At 54.2% G+C, this 16203-nt stretch overlaps 2 protein-coding genes across 4 annotated transcripts; one reads left to right on the plus strand and one right to left on the minus strand.

Moving 5' to 3' along the window:
* Positions 1 to 2051: 2051 nt before the first annotated feature.
* Positions 2052 to 11849, minus strand: LOC128811610 (E3 ubiquitin-protein ligase HECTD3-like). Its single transcript, XM_053985356.1, has 21 exons — positions 11503 to 11849; positions 11274 to 11434; positions 10795 to 10887; positions 10403 to 10538; positions 9844 to 9959; positions 9462 to 9575; positions 9010 to 9092; positions 8468 to 8633; positions 7915 to 7996; positions 6839 to 7021; positions 6260 to 6312; positions 5878 to 5942; positions 5330 to 5433; positions 4897 to 5016; positions 4472 to 4561; positions 3918 to 4124; positions 3398 to 3527; positions 2943 to 3017; positions 2688 to 2769; positions 2497 to 2568; positions 2052 to 2246 (listed from the first exon to the last, which is right to left on the minus strand). Exons 1-21 carry the CDS (start codon positions 11827 to 11829, stop codon positions 2162 to 2164), a joined length of 2544 nt encoding a protein of 847 aa, XP_053841331.1. The 5' UTR covers positions 11830 to 11849; the 3' UTR covers positions 2052 to 2161.
* On the plus strand, positions 11148 to 15640 carry UROD (uroporphyrinogen decarboxylase). 3 transcript variants are annotated; one of them, XM_053985357.1, is made up of 10 exons: positions 11148 to 11219; positions 13000 to 13112; positions 13191 to 13270; positions 13470 to 13532; positions 13631 to 13828; positions 14065 to 14226; positions 14507 to 14644; positions 14787 to 14887; positions 15129 to 15195; positions 15371 to 15640. In XM_053985357.1, the coding sequence occupies exons 1-10, from the start codon at positions 11176 to 11178 to the stop codon at positions 15533 to 15535; spliced, it is 1131 nt and encodes a 376-aa protein (XP_053841332.1). In that variant the 5' UTR covers positions 11148 to 11175; the 3' UTR covers positions 15536 to 15640. The 3 variants fall into 3 exon arrangements, with proteins under 3 accessions (XP_053841332.1, XP_053841334.1, XP_053841333.1); XM_053985359.1 differs by lacking the exon at positions 11148 to 11219 and adding an exon at positions 11897 to 11982; XM_053985358.1 differs by lacking the exon at positions 11148 to 11219 and adding an exon at positions 12090 to 12170.
* Positions 15641 to 16203: the final 563 nt, after the last annotated feature.

Genomic DNA, 16203 nt, shown 5'->3' on the forward strand with positions numbered 1-16203 from the left:
CCTCCTTCAGCTGCAGTTGCTTCCAAGGGCAGGGGAGCCAGAGGTGCTTGCTCCCCCACAACTGATCAGCCCAAGCAGCTCTAGCTGGCTCCTACCTGCCCATTCCAATGGGTGACATCAGCTCACCCTCCACCAGAGACTAGGGCCATCTTATCCATCCCACCCTGAACTACTTACCAACCAACCCCTGCCCAGCGATAAAGAGAGGAATCTATTTTATTGCTGCTTCTAATTCTGCTCAGTAAATAATGTGTCTTCCTGCTGATGTCCGATACAGGCAAGAGGACAAGGTTGGAAAAAGCAGTATCAATTCCATCCCAATGTCAGTCCCTTTTCAGATTACTTATTTCAAATCCCAGCTCGCTGCTGCAGGCTCCTTCCTCAACACTCCTGACTGAGGGCAAGCCAGCAGATCAAAGTCCTTTCACCGGTTTACTCATGCCCATTTAAAACAGACACCCTAGGAAGTGACTCAGCCACCAGCATGGAAAAGTATCGCACTGGTTCCGCTCTTGTTCCCATTCACACTGGTGGTTGAAATCAGCCACAAAGCCACAGAGATCAAGTCTGAGACAGTTCTAGGATTTACAGAAGACCTCCTCAAGCAGACAGGACTTCACAACACTCCAGCTGTGCATGAAAGGCCCTGCTGCAGGCAAGGGCTGCCACAAACAGCTTCCCTAATTCACCCTGTGCTCTCTCCAATCACCAGGATGCAGGAGATGGCAGCACACGATCCTTCCTGGTCCTACATCCCTTTTAGCAACAACCCTCCTCAGCAGATCTAGGAATACATGTTTCAAAAGAAACTCATGAAGGGAAGGACTTTGTTTACAATTGGAAGTGATTTCTGGATGACAGAGTCCTTCAACAGAGGATAAAAAGCCATGAAACATTAAGACAGGAGAAATCTTAACTCACAGCATCAGCCCTGCTCCAGTGCGGCCCCAATGACTCTGTGACTCACAGTAGTGGAAGTCCAACAGACCACACAGGCTGAAGATAGAGCTGGAGGAATAAATGTACACTAACATCGAGCAGCTCCCAGTGCTAGGCAATGACCAGCCCTGCCCAGAGCTGGGAAGATCCACAAGTATTTCCAAATAGTTGTGAAGTTGCCCACTCCTCACTCACAGAGCATGTGTCCATCTGCTCAAGGAGCTCCAACTCTTGATATCCAGTTTCCACACTGTCCTAGGGCAAATGCTTTTCCTGTTCACCTGAAACCTCCATGTCCTTTCCCATGGATGAGAGCCTGGCACTGCCATGCCTGCTATTGCTTTAACCTCTGCAGTCTGGAAGATGAACTTGGCCCTGATGGCAGATCTCCATGAGAACTAGAATAGATTAGTTGTACTACTGCCATTCAGGGGTAAACTGAGGCTCAAAGAGCCTGGGAGAACAGCTGCCAGGCCACCAGCATGCTGGATGCAGAACTAAAAGATCAAAAGGGAAGCAGACAGTTCCCACTCACTGTGAGGAAGCCGCTTCCCCAGCAGTCGCTGCTGTGCAAGAGGTGCCAGGAACGACAGTAACTCAGATTTTGTGTGATGTAAAAGCATGGGAGTCTCTTTGGAATCACCCAAGTCCTCCTGTGCAGGTCTGTTATGACACCTGGTGGCCAAAGGCACCCCTGCAGCACCTGCCACCAGACTGCCCCATTTTTCTTAATCCTAGATGAATGATCTAATTTCCATTGACCTCATGTGAGAGCAGGAACAAGGCAACAGAGTATGGTCAGCACACGCTGAGCAACTTGGCCACCCCATAGTCTCAGCAGCAGCTCACAGCTCTCTGTCCTGTGCTGTGAGCTGCTGTGCAGCTTTGTCTCCTTACCTCACTTTTGTTTGAGCAAAGTGCAGCCTGGAAGGAGTGAGCATTGTGGAGCTACAAGATGACGTGGAGAAGAAACTCATTACAAAAGCCCACCAGACCTTTCTGATGCATAAGGGCTCAGCCAGGGTTCCATCATGGCAATCACATTTACAATCCAAGATAGCTCCCACCCTGTTGAAAACCCAACCCTTCATGTCAACTGTTGGGAGCCAGGCTTCACACCCATATATTTATTATATATACACATCCCGTGGGGACAAGGGAATGCTTCCCACTGCATGGTTTCCTTGAACAATTGTCCGCGCTGCTTGGTCAGGCTGCAACATCACTCTTCCCACGGACTCATATCTGTGTCAATGGCCACGCAGTTATAGGCAGCATAGCGCAACTTCTCTTCACATACCTTGGCTCTAGGGATGGCAGGAAGGAAAAAAAAAAAAAAGATAAGGAGGAGCTGCTATTGCTGCATTTGCCAGCTGAGAGGACAAGATGTTTTCTGAAATGGAGGATATGTTTCACCAGGGGCTCGCAGAGAAACTCAGCAGCCATGTAAGACAGGCAGGGGATATAAGTGAGGCAAAGTGATGGGCCCCATGGGTCAGCACCAAGGAGAGAGCCCACACACAGTCTTTCCAGACACAGGGAAGCACCAAAACTTACGTGGCATAGTTGGGCAAGAAGAGAGTGCTGGAGCAGGTGGATGACTCTGGCAAAGCATCTGTTGTCTCTGAGCTGGGGAGAAGGTGACAAACTGGTTAGAACCAGCAGGCCAGCGAGGCAGGGAGCCCAGACAACCCACCCCTTTGGTGTGGGATCTGTCAGCCTTACAGTCTACAGAAGAATGGACTTACCCCATCTTGTCTGGATAGATGTAGATCCGTGCTGGAAGGCGACTTCTGCCTGTGACAAATCTGAGGAAGCGGCTGCGATCCTCTGTGAAGGAAAAGCAAAGGCATCAGCAAACCCTAGAGGGATGTGAGATGCAGTACAGCTGCTTCTAGGTACCCCCAGCACTAGTGAGCAGTCCCTTCAGCCTAGCTGCTTGCTTTCCTTGAGTGGTTTCCCTCCCAGCTCCCAGCCAGCATGCAGGAGCTGTCATGGCTCACCATTGGTGAAGTTATTGAGTGCTTCCCAGAAGTACTGAACACGGGTATCCTGTGGCTCAAAGTCCTCAAACCGGGCTGTAACAAAGGATACAGAAAAAAGTTTAATAAAGATCTGAGCTCCTCCCTCTTTGGCAGTGGTTGCCTGCAGGGTGTGACCACATAGACCCAAGGAGCAAGAAACATCTATAGTCAGCCCCCTCCCAGGAAGTGCAGCCAGATCCACATCTCAGCTCCACAGGGGCTCAGATACTGGCAGCCTCTACCATGAGGCCCAGGATGGAGTCAAAGGACACTCCTGTCCCCATCAGCACCCAGCTAAAGGCAAGAAAGACACAGGACCATATTCTCACTTTAAGAAAGGCTAATACTGGCCTCCCACACTTCTCCTTGTGCCAGCACAGACAGAAGACAATCTTGCTTTCAGCCAAGAGTTTTCAGCAAAGCCCTTCACTTACTGAGCCTCTTCAGGGCATCCACTGTGACTTCAGGGTCTCCACAGACCTTTTTTTCCAGCTCCTGCCATGTAAGGAGGTCAAGAACAGCTTGGGGCACCACCTTCAGCAGCCCAGCCTGCATGGCCATGATCTGAAAAGGAGACAAAGCAGGTAACCAGCATGTCCTGCCCATTTCCCTGACTCATGGTTGAGCCTAGGAACTCTACTGGATTCAAGCCATGTGACTGCTCAGCACATGCTCCAAGGAACCTGAATGAACAGGACACAATCCCAAAGAAATGCATCCCTGTTCATTCAGAAAGCCTGTGTCAGAGCTGGGAATAAAACACCCTACCACCCGTGCTACTAGAAGCCACTTTGCTTCTCAACAGCTCCATAGGCTCCAGGACCCCACTGAAAGGGTTGGATACCATTGCCCTAATGAGCACAGGGACACTAACCATGGTGCCTTTTACCAGAAACAGGCTGGGGGGCGGGTCTCTGGGAGGCAGTGACCAGCCACAGGGTGGGACAGTGTCACCTGCTCCTTGCTCTCCTCCAGCCGAGCCTTTTGCACCAGGCGGATGAACTCCTTGCGGTCCTCGTAGCGCACAGCGGTGTTGCTGCCATTGGGGATCAGCTCCACCATGCGCTGGTCACTCAGCACTGTTGTGTAGGTCAGCTCATTCCCAAATTTGAACTCAAAGGTGTCTTTATCCATGACTTCCATCACTTCCAGGAGCTTCACCTGTCCAGGCACCAAGTAAGTGCATGTTAGAGAGATGGCCAGAGAGCAGTGATGTGCCCAAGTCCTCATCTTCTCGCTTCCCAGACAAGTGACAGTGACACAACATGGGATATGCTGCCCTACAGCTGTTTAGCAGACATTGGGCCATTGCATGCTTAAAGCAGCAGTCAGCATGGCTACATCTCTATAAGAGCATTTGGTGCATCCTTATAGCTAAAAGTTGCCCTTTGTTGTGTTTATTTGACATATCACAGAAGGAAGCAAGTACATGAGGACAGGGACACAAATCAGCACCTTGCTGAGTGCCACAAGGAATAGGATAGGCACAGCCTCCCAGTCCCTCTCACCAACACGGAGTCCACAGCAGGGAAGTCTTTGCTCCAGCTGACCTCTTCCCCTGTTAACTGTTTCCATACAAAGCCAGGAAGAGCCAGGACCTGAAGAAGAAAAGAGATTTTATTGAGTCTGTGTCAAAATGAGACCTCCCCAAAGATGAAGATAGGACTCAACAATGCAGACAGAAAGAGGCTTCCCTACTTCCCCCTCTACATGCAGAGCTCATCATAGCTGAGTAGAAACCAAACACTATCTCCCAAGCTCTCAGCATCATTCCCCAAAACTCAGGCTGTGAGTTCTCCAAACTGCTTGGCCCCAAATACTTCTTTTCCCAGTTTGTGACCACAGAGCCTTGCCATGATCCTCTTAAGACAGGCTGCAGGAGGAAGCTATTAAAAAAAAAAATCTTCTTAGAGGGATGGGGTTGAAAACTTACCAGAAATTCCTTGCCCCTCAGAGCTGCTCCCATGATCTGCCCAATCCACTCGTACTTTGGGAAGTCTTTACAAGAGGGGTTGGGGACATACATGTCCCTGGCTTCTCCAGTGCCATTACCCTGCAGGAGTGAGAGGCAAAACTCCACGTCATAATTTCAGCACAGCATGAAACACCACAAACTACTCCTGCCATGCCTCTGGGCACTTCTCATAGCAGAAGCAGGCTAAACCCCTCATTCCCCTTGGCAATATTCCCAGTGACAGACTGGCACTTGTCAGCATATTCTAAAATGAAATGCCACAAAGCAAACTACCCAACCCCTCACAAAGAAAAGCTTAAAGTAGGTATGTCCCTGGCATGCAAGGGGACAGGGACAGTGCTACATTGGCAGGCGTGAAAGGGTTTGCCCCAAACATCCCAATGCACAGCACCTGGTTGGATGTGCGCACGAAGAAGGGCAGAGGCACAGGGGTGTCTGCTGAGCTGGGGCACAGCTCCTCTGACATGTCTGCTAGGCTGTCCCGAAAACCACCACCTGCAACCCCAAAAGAAGGGCATTCTTAGTGATGTGAACCCCCCATGTGCTGATCCTCAAGAGTTATGGAGCAAAGATGAGGATTTCTGGTCCAACCTGGCCCTCAGTTGAGCAGAAGGCTCCTGTTAGAGCCTTACGGCACTAGAGGAAGTAAGACAAGAGAAATAACATCCCTGCCTGGCCTGTGGAGAACAGCCAGAAGGACCACTGGCTTCATAAAGCTGCTGTTAATGACTAATGGAAGTTTGGTCCAGTTTGGTCCCCCTCCCAGCAAACAGCACTCTTTATCTGGGACACAGCCAGAGGTGGCAGGACAAGGCAACCTGCCTTCCCTCTCTCCTCCATGGGAATTAACACTGGAACCAAACAAAAGCACCTACAGCAACAGTAACCTCATCAGCCCCCAGCTGCTCCAGAGGAGCTCTGACCTCCTGCAGCCCCTACCTTGGTCGATGATGCCCTCTGCGATAAATTTGCACTCCCACCACTGGTCATAACGCAATGGCCACCTGTGGAGAACCAGGCATCACCTGAGGTGCTGCTCAAAGCCAAAGAGGTGCTGGGACAGGCACAGCAGGGACATCAAGGGACTAGGGTGGAACAGTCTGAGTTTAGGACAGGACAAGATCTTAATCTCCAGAGACAGCTGCATCCTCAGTACAGAGGTGACACCTTGGGGAACAGGCCCTGATCCCATGGCTGAGCTGGCTCCTGTCCTAGCAAACCCTCTCCAGAGTACAGGAGATGGGCTTCCCAAACACCCTGCTGTAATAGGACACAGCTCCCAGCACTGCATGGTGCCTTCCCTTCCTGAGACACTGCTTACCTGTAATCTAGAGGCTTTTCAAACTTGTCTGAGGGTTTCAGGCCTTCATATACCTGCAACAAGCAGAGACAATCAAGGTTGGTATCCCCCCTCCAGGGGAACTGGTGCCACATGAAGGCAGGTACATCAAACATATCAAGTAGTCTCACAACAGTTTGGGGTGTTTGTGCACACACAGCGCCCCAGATCTGTTGGAGGTTGGGAGAGAACGCACACAGGAAGATCAGCATTGCTGTAAAACCATGACACAGAACTCCATGCAGCTACTTGACTGCCGTCACACAAGAATTCTTTACTGCCTTTTTAGTTCAACAGGATTGTTACACTCTCCACTAACAACATGCCACAGAGAGCAGTCAGGATAGAGTACAGATTTCAACTCAGAGACCCCAAATTGCTCCTAGATGTTATTCCTTATGGGACCATCAGCACATTGTAATTATAGAGCCTGTGAGTGACGTGAAGAAGCCTTGAAGGCTTGGTCTGTCTCCAGCTCCAAGCTCTCTCTTCCACTCATCTTGGTGCAGATCATTTTGATTTGGGGATGCCCCACTCTCCCCAGAGCAGCAGGGACAGTACCTGGGTGAAGACAGCGTTCTTGCAGCTGGGGTCCAAGGCAGGGTTGTCCCGGTGCTCCATGGCCAGGCGTCGGTTAATGTAGAGCCTTGGCATGAAGTTGGGCTTGCTGGTCTCCGAGTCCTTCAGACACTGGGTAATGAGAGCTGTGCGCTTCTTGGACAGCAGCAAGAACTGCTTGATGTGCTGTCAACAGGGATGCACAAAACGTGTCACCTACTTTCTGCTGAAGCCATCACAGCTCCAGGTTTCTCCCTTTCCCAGGGCCTTCCTACACAGACACATTCTCATTGACAGTATTTGCTCCCCCTCTGCCTCTGAAAGATTCTGCAGTCTGGCTTAAGGGAGATAAGCTCAGCCCTCAATCCACCAGCTGTCATCTGATGCTAACACTCTAGTGTTGCTTAGAGTCTCCTTCACCCTCACCCTCACCATAACATTGGTCTTACTATCCCTTTTAGTTGTAATCAAAGCCAGTTCCTCTAAACAAATAAAAATCCTCAAATGCTTTGGGTCTGTGTTGACCTGGCACAGGAATTACAGTGCTTTCTGACACTAGGCCTGGAAACACACAGAATAGGGCTGGTAATGTCCAGCATGTATATTCTTGGAGAGGATATAAGGAAAACAGACAACTGGAGGGATGAACTCAGCACTATGTAAAGGATGAAAAGCAAAAGCTTATTAAGTCAGGAAGAATGTTACTGGTAAATGCCTTGATGTTTGGACAAGCCAGCTCAAAGCTGCTGGCAGGCAGCACAGGAACAGAGCGTCCTGGGCTGAGATCTTGGAGGGGATGTGGTCCAGCTTGCATGCCCAGTGCTGCTATGATCCAAGTCCCTTCGAGGGTGAAATGTTCTGGTTTGAGTCCACTTGTTAGCCCACATGCTTCTACATCAGCAGTTTAGCAGGAAAATAAACAATATCACCTTTCACAGTGTTAGTGACTTGAGCTCAGGAAGGTATTTCCCTCCAGCTGCTTTAAAGGCAACAAGCCCTGGCTGCCTCCCTTGCCACAGCACGAGCACCATCACCCTGCCAGACTGAGGCCCCAACAAGAACCAGAGCAAACTGCTCACCTTGAGTTTGCTGAATGTGCCAACAGTGTGGTCCCAGGCTGGCACCAAGTGATGCAGGACGCTGTCCAGGAGCTTGATGAACCTAAATCCCAAAGAAGAAGGTATTGCAACAAGGAGTGATAGGGAACTGCACAAGTCTATTCCAGACCATACACCCCTGAACACAAGCAGAAAAATAACTGACCCAAACCAAACCCAGAATAGTATTTTACATCATGGAGCCTTTGGTAATAAATTCCCACTCCCTGGGCACTGCAGAGATTTTGCATCCCTTACAAGCAACTCTGCATATACCTGCCCCCGACACTGCATAGATATGTTGTGCTTGTGACATACAAGACACTAAACTTGAGCTACAGAACTCCTCAGAAAGCATAAGGGAGCCACCCCAGAGAGCCCACTTTGTTCCCAAATGACTGCTATTTTCTCCAGTGTCCAGGACATCTGTCTCAAAAGGAGTGTCATAGTTTTACAGCTTCCAGCCATGTACATGTTGGAGATGGCATCAATCCCTGCAGGCAATGGCACCTGTCTGCTCCCCTCCACAAAGTACCTTTGAATGAGCACGGCCCGTCGGTACAGCAGGTCAGGGTCAGTCCCTTCTAGGCGAGGGTAACGCACCAAACTGGGCAACTGGAACATGTCAGCACTGAGCCCCAAGTCCCTCTGTCGGGAGGATTTGATTTTGATGCCTCGGATACGAACATCAATCCCATCATCTGCCAAGGAAGACCATGGATGATATGCCAAGATCACAAGAAAGTAAGCCTTAAATAAAGTGTAGGAGGTCTATAAGCAAAAACAGTAGGAAAGTACCAGCTCCACCAGCTCTGGTGCTGGGCACTGAGAGCTTCAAATACCTCTGTGAAGAAGAAGCAGGGCATTTACAGGAGAAAAATAATTAAATAATTGAAGGCAGAGAAAGATAGGATGAAAGCTGAGAACTTGCAAAACTTCAGATCTCCCAGGAGTTTCCCATGGCTCTTTTGAATCCCATCTAAAACAGCCCACAGGGAGAAGAAGTCACAGAACAAACTCTTAATGGACAGTATTTTACAGGTGCATTATGGATGTGGCCACAACAGCCAGCCCTACCTCTGCACTCCACAATCCGGATCTCGATGACAGGTAGGTGTGTTGTCATGTCCTCAAGGATGCACACGTCCCCAATATAACTCCTGCAAACACAGAACAGATGAGGATTAAAGGACTGTTCCCTCGCCCATCCTGCCAAAATCTACTTGGACACTTGTAAGGGAAGACAGTTTGCATCTTTTGAAATGGGAGCCTATGGCAAGAACTCAGTTCTTGCTTACAAATCCAGCTGAATGCCTGAACCTGCTAGTGACTCAGGTCCAGCTACCATGATTCTGATGTGTCCCACAACTGGATGAGGAGAGCCCTGCTGACTGTACCATGCTATTGTAGGCAGAGTGAACCCACATCCCAGAGAGCCTGGCTTGTACTGCATGACTTCTTAAGGCCAGTGTTCAGCAGCTTGGGCCCCTGCAAGAGCCATGACAACCTGTGCACCTCCACACACTCACTCATCAATGCCGACGTCGTTCAGTTTTTTCAGGTTGTCCCCCTCGCCCCCATACACAGCGACCCGCTTGGGCATGAAGTTCTCATCAGTGGTATCCACTGTCAGCAGCAGCTTCCTGCAAAGGGAAGCAGGACATTAAGGAGAGGGCAATTGCATCTGAACACCTATCACTATTCCTTCTCATCACTTGGTCATGTTCTTACCAAGCTGGGATTCCCAGGTACCTGTGACAATGCTAAAACCACTTCAAGCTCAGAGCCAGCAAAAGGGCTGAGGGGCAAGGAGCGCAGGGCGAATTTGGGCCATGACATTCAGGCAGAGAGGGAGTGGCAAAGCTTGCCCCAGTCACTAGCCAGCATGCAGGGCAGACAGAGATGACTCACTTGACAATGGTGCCTTTCTTCATGTTGAGCCGCACCCAGTGCTGGCCCTGGGACCCATCACTCTCCCAGTATGTGTCAGCATGGCTATCGGTCAGGCATGACACATTGAAGTCCTCCTGGAAGAGGGCAAGTCAATGGAACGAAGATCAGATGAGTGTAGGATCAACTTCTCTTTAGTGGTTACTTTCATCATGAACCTTAGTGTCAGAGGTTATCACATTGGCCTGTTCCCTTTGCTGGGCTGTGGGTAGACACCAGGAGTGCAGAGCCCACAGGACACCGGGGGTGACCCTCCGAGGTGCTCTGGGGTCACACACACAGCACAGAGTAGCAAACCCCCTGCTAACATCAGCTTTGCAGCTAATATTAGCACTGGCTTCTCAAACCACTGTCCCTCCAGGGGCCACATTATACAACATGCTGCATGATACTCCCCAGGTTTTTCTCCCACATCCTCAAACAGAGTGCAGTCCAGGCCAGAGCAGCACATTAAGCACTACCCATGCTCCCCAGCCCCATGGCACAGTGGGGCTGATGTAGCCTTGTCCCTTTAACCCACCGTGTAGGACGAGACATCGATGCTGTCCACATACTGCTTAACACTGCCCAAGTTCTCGTCCTCCTTCCCAATGTGGTCATACAGGAAATGCACCAGGTCCTCATCACATTCGTAAGTCCATGTTGGGGGCACAAACCTAGCAGGGAAAAGTGATTACTGGGTCTGGAGAGCCAGAGGCAGCCAGGCTAATGGGTCAAAAAAGGAAGGTCCACATCCTGCTTGCCTTGCTCAGTTTCCTGCTTTTTGCAGGTATATCTAGGACAAGACTGTGCTGTGCAGAGCTGCCCATCTTCCCCCCTCTCCCCCAGGTCAGCAGGAGACGGCTGTCTGGGCAGTCACAAGAGATAGGGGCTTGTCCCCCATCATAGCAGAAGCCAGGAAACAGTTCATACCTAAGCTTCTCTACTGCAGCCTCATCCTGCTCCATGGGCCTGGGCTTTGCTCCGAGGCGCAGGGAGTATGTCAGATCCACCACCTGCTCCCATCTGAAACACAGAGAAGTGGAGTGAGAACATCCCAGGAGGAACAAGAAGTTGGTGATCGAGGAGTAGTTATAAGGGGAAGATCTGGGTTTAAAGCCCCACCGTACTCCATCCTTCATCGCCTCCAGCATCATGTTGCCCTTTCCTTTCCAACCATGTCTACTCCTTCCACACCCCACTGGGCATGTGACAAGCACAGTGCCCGAGTCAAACCCAATTCACTCCACATCCGGCACCCCTCTTGCCTCACTTCCATGAAACCTGTCCAAGCAGCCGGGGGTTCCCTAGCCTATGGCAGGAGGGGCCGTGGGGAAGCATCCCGACCCCGCACAGAGGTGAGCACCTCCGCGCTCCCGGGGACCCAGCGGGACACCGCGGCGGCCCCGCACCTGATGACGGGTTTGTAATCCACCCCGAACAGCTGCTGCTGCCGCTGGATCCGCTCCGTGGACTCCACGGGCACCAGCCGGTCCCCGCCGTCGGCATGCTTGCACACCAGCACCCATCCCTCCTCGAGATCGCAGCCGCTCCGGTACTCCTCCAGCTGCTCCTGTGGGGACAGCCGGCGGTCAGGCGAGGCCGGGACGGGCCCTTCGCGGGCCGCCGCACCCGCGTTACCTTGCTGAGCTTGACCCAGAGGCCGGCGCTGTTGCAGTACTCCTCGCCGGTGGCGCGCAGGCAGCCGCCCTTCCGCACCTCGATCGTGGCCCGCGCCGCCCGCTTGCCGCCCCGCGCCGGCCCCGGGCTGTCCCACACGCTGAGCAGGCTGCGGGCGGCGGCGGCCGCGGCGGCCGAGGGGTCCTTGCAGATCTTGTACTGCACCTCCCGCGGCACGTAGCAGAGCGCGGCGGGCAGCGCCCGGGCGCGGCGGAAGCACTCGCTGCACTGCAGCAGGAACCGCAGCCGGCCCAGCACCTGGTGCGGCGCTTCCCCGCCCGCCTTCATCGCGCTCCGGCCACCGGCTCCGCGCCGCTCCGGTTTACGGCGAACCCCGCCCGCCGACAGGCAAGATGGCGGCGCCCGGCGAGGCGGGCGTAGAGCAAGATGGCGGCGCCCGTGACACGTACAGAGGAGCAAGGAGCGGGGCAAGATGGCAGCGTACGGAGGGGCAGGAAGCCGGGCGGGGGGCGGGGCAAGATGGTGGCGGGAGGAGAGGCGGGACTACGTCGAGATGGCGGCGCCGACGGGGCGGGGTGGGGGCGGGACGGGGCGGACCGCACCGCGTCGGGAGGCAACGGAGAGGCCGGGAGGCGGCTCAGGAGCATGGAGGGTGGCGAGCGGCTCCTGTGAGTAACCGGGACCGGGCAGGCCTGCGTTCCTTCCTAGTGTGGTAACGGGGTCACGTTTCGGCGCCTGCACGGGGGATACTGGTGTGTCTCTGGGAACGGCGGTCTGGCACTGTGGGAGCACTGGGGATAGTGCATTCGCGCTGAGATCCTGTACTGGGGACACCGGTGTGGTTCTGGGGACACCGGTGTGGTTCTGGGGACACCGCTGAGGCACTGGAGTGGCTCTGGGATTATGGTGCTGGCACAAGAGTCCAGTACTGGGACCCTGGAGGAGCTCTGGGCGGGGAGGGAGGGGGTGATCCTGCACTGGGAGGGATCAGCAGGGCCGCTGGTGTGCTAGTTGAGTCCCTGGTCCCAAATGGAGGTTTTCGGGACTTTGTTTCCATGGGCCCCGCGGTTTCCGGGGTCCCTCTCGCCGGTGCAGGCCGGACTCCAGCAGCCTCACAGCGGGGAGGTTGGGACGGGGAGGCTGGGGACGCGTGGCCTGGCACAGACCGGGGGGAATGCAGGACTGCCCGCCCCGCGCCCCGCTCGTCCCAAATCTCTCCGGCCGGGAGCGACTGGTGGCCCCGATAACTTAATCTCGCGGGCCCTGGGCAGCGCACCGCCTCTCTCCCGCGGGGCCCACGGTCCTCAGCAGGAAGAAGTCCTGGGCTGTGGTGGGGAGAGTTTATCACATGTGTCACAGCTGGGCGCAAGCCTCTTCTGCGGTCAGGGAGTGGGGACGAGCCGCTTACTCTGCCACCCTCTGCCCCAGTCGTGCGGGACTGGCAGGGCACCCAGACCCCTCGTGGGTGACACCCTGTACCTGCTCTTTGCTCTGCAGCCCCAAAGGCTTCCCTAGACTGAAGAATGACACGTTCCTGCGCGCGGCGCGCGGGGAGGAGACGGAGCACACCCCGGTGTGGTGCATGCGGCAGGCAGGGAGGTACCTGCCAGGTGAGTGGTGGAGGCGAGCAGGGGGTAGCCAGGGGACCTCAGCAAGCACCCGGTAACATTTGTGGTGGTCCCTTGTAGAGTTTCGGGAGACACGTGCATCACAGGATTTCTTTGCCACTTGCCGGAGCCCCAAATTGTGCTGTGAGCTGACTCTGCAGGTGAGCATCACTCAGGGGTCTGTGTGTCCCCCTCTGTCTGCCCAGATGGGGATGGGAAGAAACCTTGATTCTGGCCATCCTGGATGGCCTCAGTAAATTGTGCAGCCCTTGGGGACTCCACTGCCTCATGTGCTTAACCAGATCCTCCATGGGAAGGCAGTCGCAACCGCTGACTAATGTTGCCTTTTCCTCTGTGCAGCCACTAAGACGATTCCCCCTGGATGCTGCCATCATCTTCTCTGACATCTTGGTGGTGCCCCAGGTAAGAGCCATGGCTAATGCCACAGGGAACAGCAGCTGGTAACAGGGCAGAATTCAGGGCTGCTCCATTCCTGCTTCTCCATTCTCCCCTGTCCCCAGGCGCTGGGCATGGAGGTTGTCATGGTCCCTGGCAAAGGACCCACGTTCACAGAGCCCCTGAAGGAGGTGGAGGATCTGCTGAAACTTCGACAGAAGGTGGATGTCACCGCAGAGTTAGGTTATGTCTTCCAGGCCATCACACTGACACGACACAGCCTGGAGGGCAAGGTGCCCCTCATCGGCTTCTCGGGGGCACCGGTAAGTAGTGTGGCTCTTCTGTGTGGGTTTCCCTGATGGGCTCCTCTGCTCTCTTGGGGTGAGACCAGCTATGGCACCCCAGGCTGTGGGTGCTACATGGGTACATAATGGGGGCATTCAGTGTAGGAGCAGCTGTGCCCCAGGCTCTGGAGTGCTCACAGGTCCTACCTTCAGCACTGCGAGTGGGACTTTGTGTCTTCTTTCATCTCCATCACTCTCTTCACTCCTCCCCACAGTGGACGCTCATGTCCTACATGATTGAAGGTGGTGGCTCCACTACAATGGCCAAGGCCAAGAGCTGGCTCTACCGTCACCCCGAGGCAAGCCACCGTCTGCTGCGCCTGCTGGCTGACGTTATCATTGACTACCTGGTGGGGCAGGTGGCTGCTGGAGCACAGGTGTGTCCTGGGGCAATGGGGACAGGGCCAAGAAGGAAGGCAGGAACTGGGGACAGGGAGCAGAGAGGATCCAGTATCTGGAAGGAGGAGGAGGGACTGAGTTGCTGCTCGCTCAATCCCATGGGAAAGTGGTTGAGTCACCATCCCTGGAAGTATTTGATAGACAAGTAGATTTGGCACCCTGGGACATGCTTTACTGGTGGATTTGGCAATGCTGGGTTGTTAGACTCAATAATCTTAAAGGTCTTTTCCAGCCTAAAGGATTCTGTGTCCCTGGCAGGCACTCCAGCTGTTTGAGTCCCATGCAGGGCATCTGGGCCCAGAGCTGTTTCAGGACTTTGCCCTGCCTTACATCCGGGACATTGCCCAGGCTGTCAAGAGCAAGCTGAAGGAGGAGGCACTGCCCCTGGTGCCCATGGTGAGTCAGGGCTGCCTGGATTGACCCTGACATGTGGGCGCTGCTGGAGAGGGGTGCATCCCCTGGTACCTGCTTCCCTCAGTCCAGCCTGTGGAGAGAGATCTGAGCCACAGCAGTTGCTGCCCATCTCCTCCCTCCCCAGATCATCTTTGCCAAGGATGCACACTATGCCCTGCGCGACCTGGCCCACGCTGGTTACGAGGTCGTTGGTCTCGACTGGACCATCCGGCCCCAAGAAGCTCGGTAAGGCTCAGGTGTCTGGGCAGGATCCCAGACCAGGTACTCTGACCTCCTCCTCTGCCCTGAGGCATCCCAGGCCTGGACATTGCTGCTCCAAAGTTGGGGATAGTTGGTCCACCATGCCACAGCTTCTAAAGGCTGCGCTGAGGGCTCCTGGGGGTCCTGTGGTGGGGGCTGCAGGCACCTGGCTGCCCTCAGTCTCTGTACCACATGCAGCAACTCACCTGCTTCCTTCCTGCTGCAGTGCACAGATAGGAAAAGATGTTACCCTGCAAGGGAACCTGGATCCGTGTGCTCTCTATGCACCCAAGGTGAGCCATGGCTAGTGCCAGCAACTAGGGCTAGTTCCAGCCTGTGTTAAAGGCCTTCTACCTGCAGCACTGGCTCATGTCCCAGCATCCCCTCAGGCTAGCTGAGGGGGACTGGTGGGGGTGAAATACCCTGAGCTGGACTGGTCTGACACATGGTCTCCTACCATACCTACAGGAGAAGATTGGCGAGCTGGTGAAGAAGATGCTGGAGAGTTTTGGGACCCAACGCTATATTGCCAACCTGGGCCACGGCCTCTACCCTGACATGAACCCTGAACATGTGGGTGCCTTTGTGGAAGCTGTGCATGCTCATTCTCGTCATATCAACAAGCACAGCTGAGCCTGGGGCCTTGGGGACAGGACTCTGGTTTGGGCACAGTCACCCGTGTTGTCACAGGTCTCACTCTAGGCTGGGCTGCAGCATTAAACCAGGACTTTCTCTGCAGCAGCCGTGTGGCTCTGGCTGGGGGGATGGGCAACTGTATGCCCCAAAGGAGATGGGAAGTCATGGCAGGCTGCTAGAGGAGCATGTGTGGTGAGGGGGAGCCCCTGGGCCCCATCCTGCAGGTCAAAATGGGGAAACAGGGATGGCAGCAAATTGTGGAGGATGCCTCTCCCTGCCAGGCTGCAGTGCCCACACTTGCAACAGAGGATGTGAGCCCAGGACACAACAGCTATCTCCCTGAGGATGGATGTGCTCAGCCCTGCTAGGGAAGGTGGGCTGCCTGAGGCTGGCAGGGCCACAGCCTGGGGGCTTGGGGCTCACAGCCCACCACTGGCAGAGACTCAGCATCAGCTGTCCCACAGTCCTGCTCAGGTTGAAATGGGCAGTGTGTCCTCAACCCAGGCTAGTGTCAAAGGGCTAGGAAAGCCAGCAGTACTCACCTGGGAGACAGCTGGCAAAATGGCAGGAGAACCTCTGACACAGCACCATCAGCACCCTGCCACACTGGCTGGGATGGCAACAAAGGCACCACAGCCCTCCTCCTCCAGTTCCCAAAGCCTCTT

Source organism: Vidua macroura, chromosome 9, assembly GCF_024509145.1.
Source record: "Vidua macroura isolate BioBank_ID:100142 chromosome 9, ASM2450914v1, whole genome shotgun sequence".
NCBI lineage: Eukaryota > Metazoa > Chordata > Aves > Passeriformes > Viduidae > Vidua > Vidua macroura.

Excerpts from the sequence above, each read along its gene's own strand:
- UROD (XM_053985357.1), top strand. The coding sequence starts at position 11,176 with ATGGCAGGAGGGGCCGTGGGGAAGCATCCCGACCCCGCACAGAG. Across the intron at positions 14,227-14,506 it reads AGGTGGCTGCTGGAGCACAG|GCACTCCAGCTGTTTGAGTC; the intron begins GTGTGTCCTGGG and ends TGTCCCTGGCAG. Across the intron at positions 14,888-15,128 it reads ATCCGGCCCCAAGAAGCTCG|TGCACAGATAGGAAAAGATG; the intron begins GTAAGGCTCAGG and ends TTCCTGCTGCAG.
- LOC128811610 (XM_053985356.1), bottom strand. The coding sequence starts at position 11,829 with ATGAAGGCGGGCGGGGAAGCGCCGCACCAGGTGCTGGGCCGGCTGCGG. Across the intron at positions 5,017-5,329 it reads TCGTGCGCACATCCAACCAG|GGTAATGGCACTGGAGAAGC; the intron begins GTGCTGTGCATT and ends TCACTCCTGCAG. Across the intron at positions 2,247-2,496 it reads TTCTTGCCCAACTATGCCAC|AGCCAAGGTATGTGAAGAGA; the intron begins GTAAGTTTTGGT and ends TGCCATCCCTAG.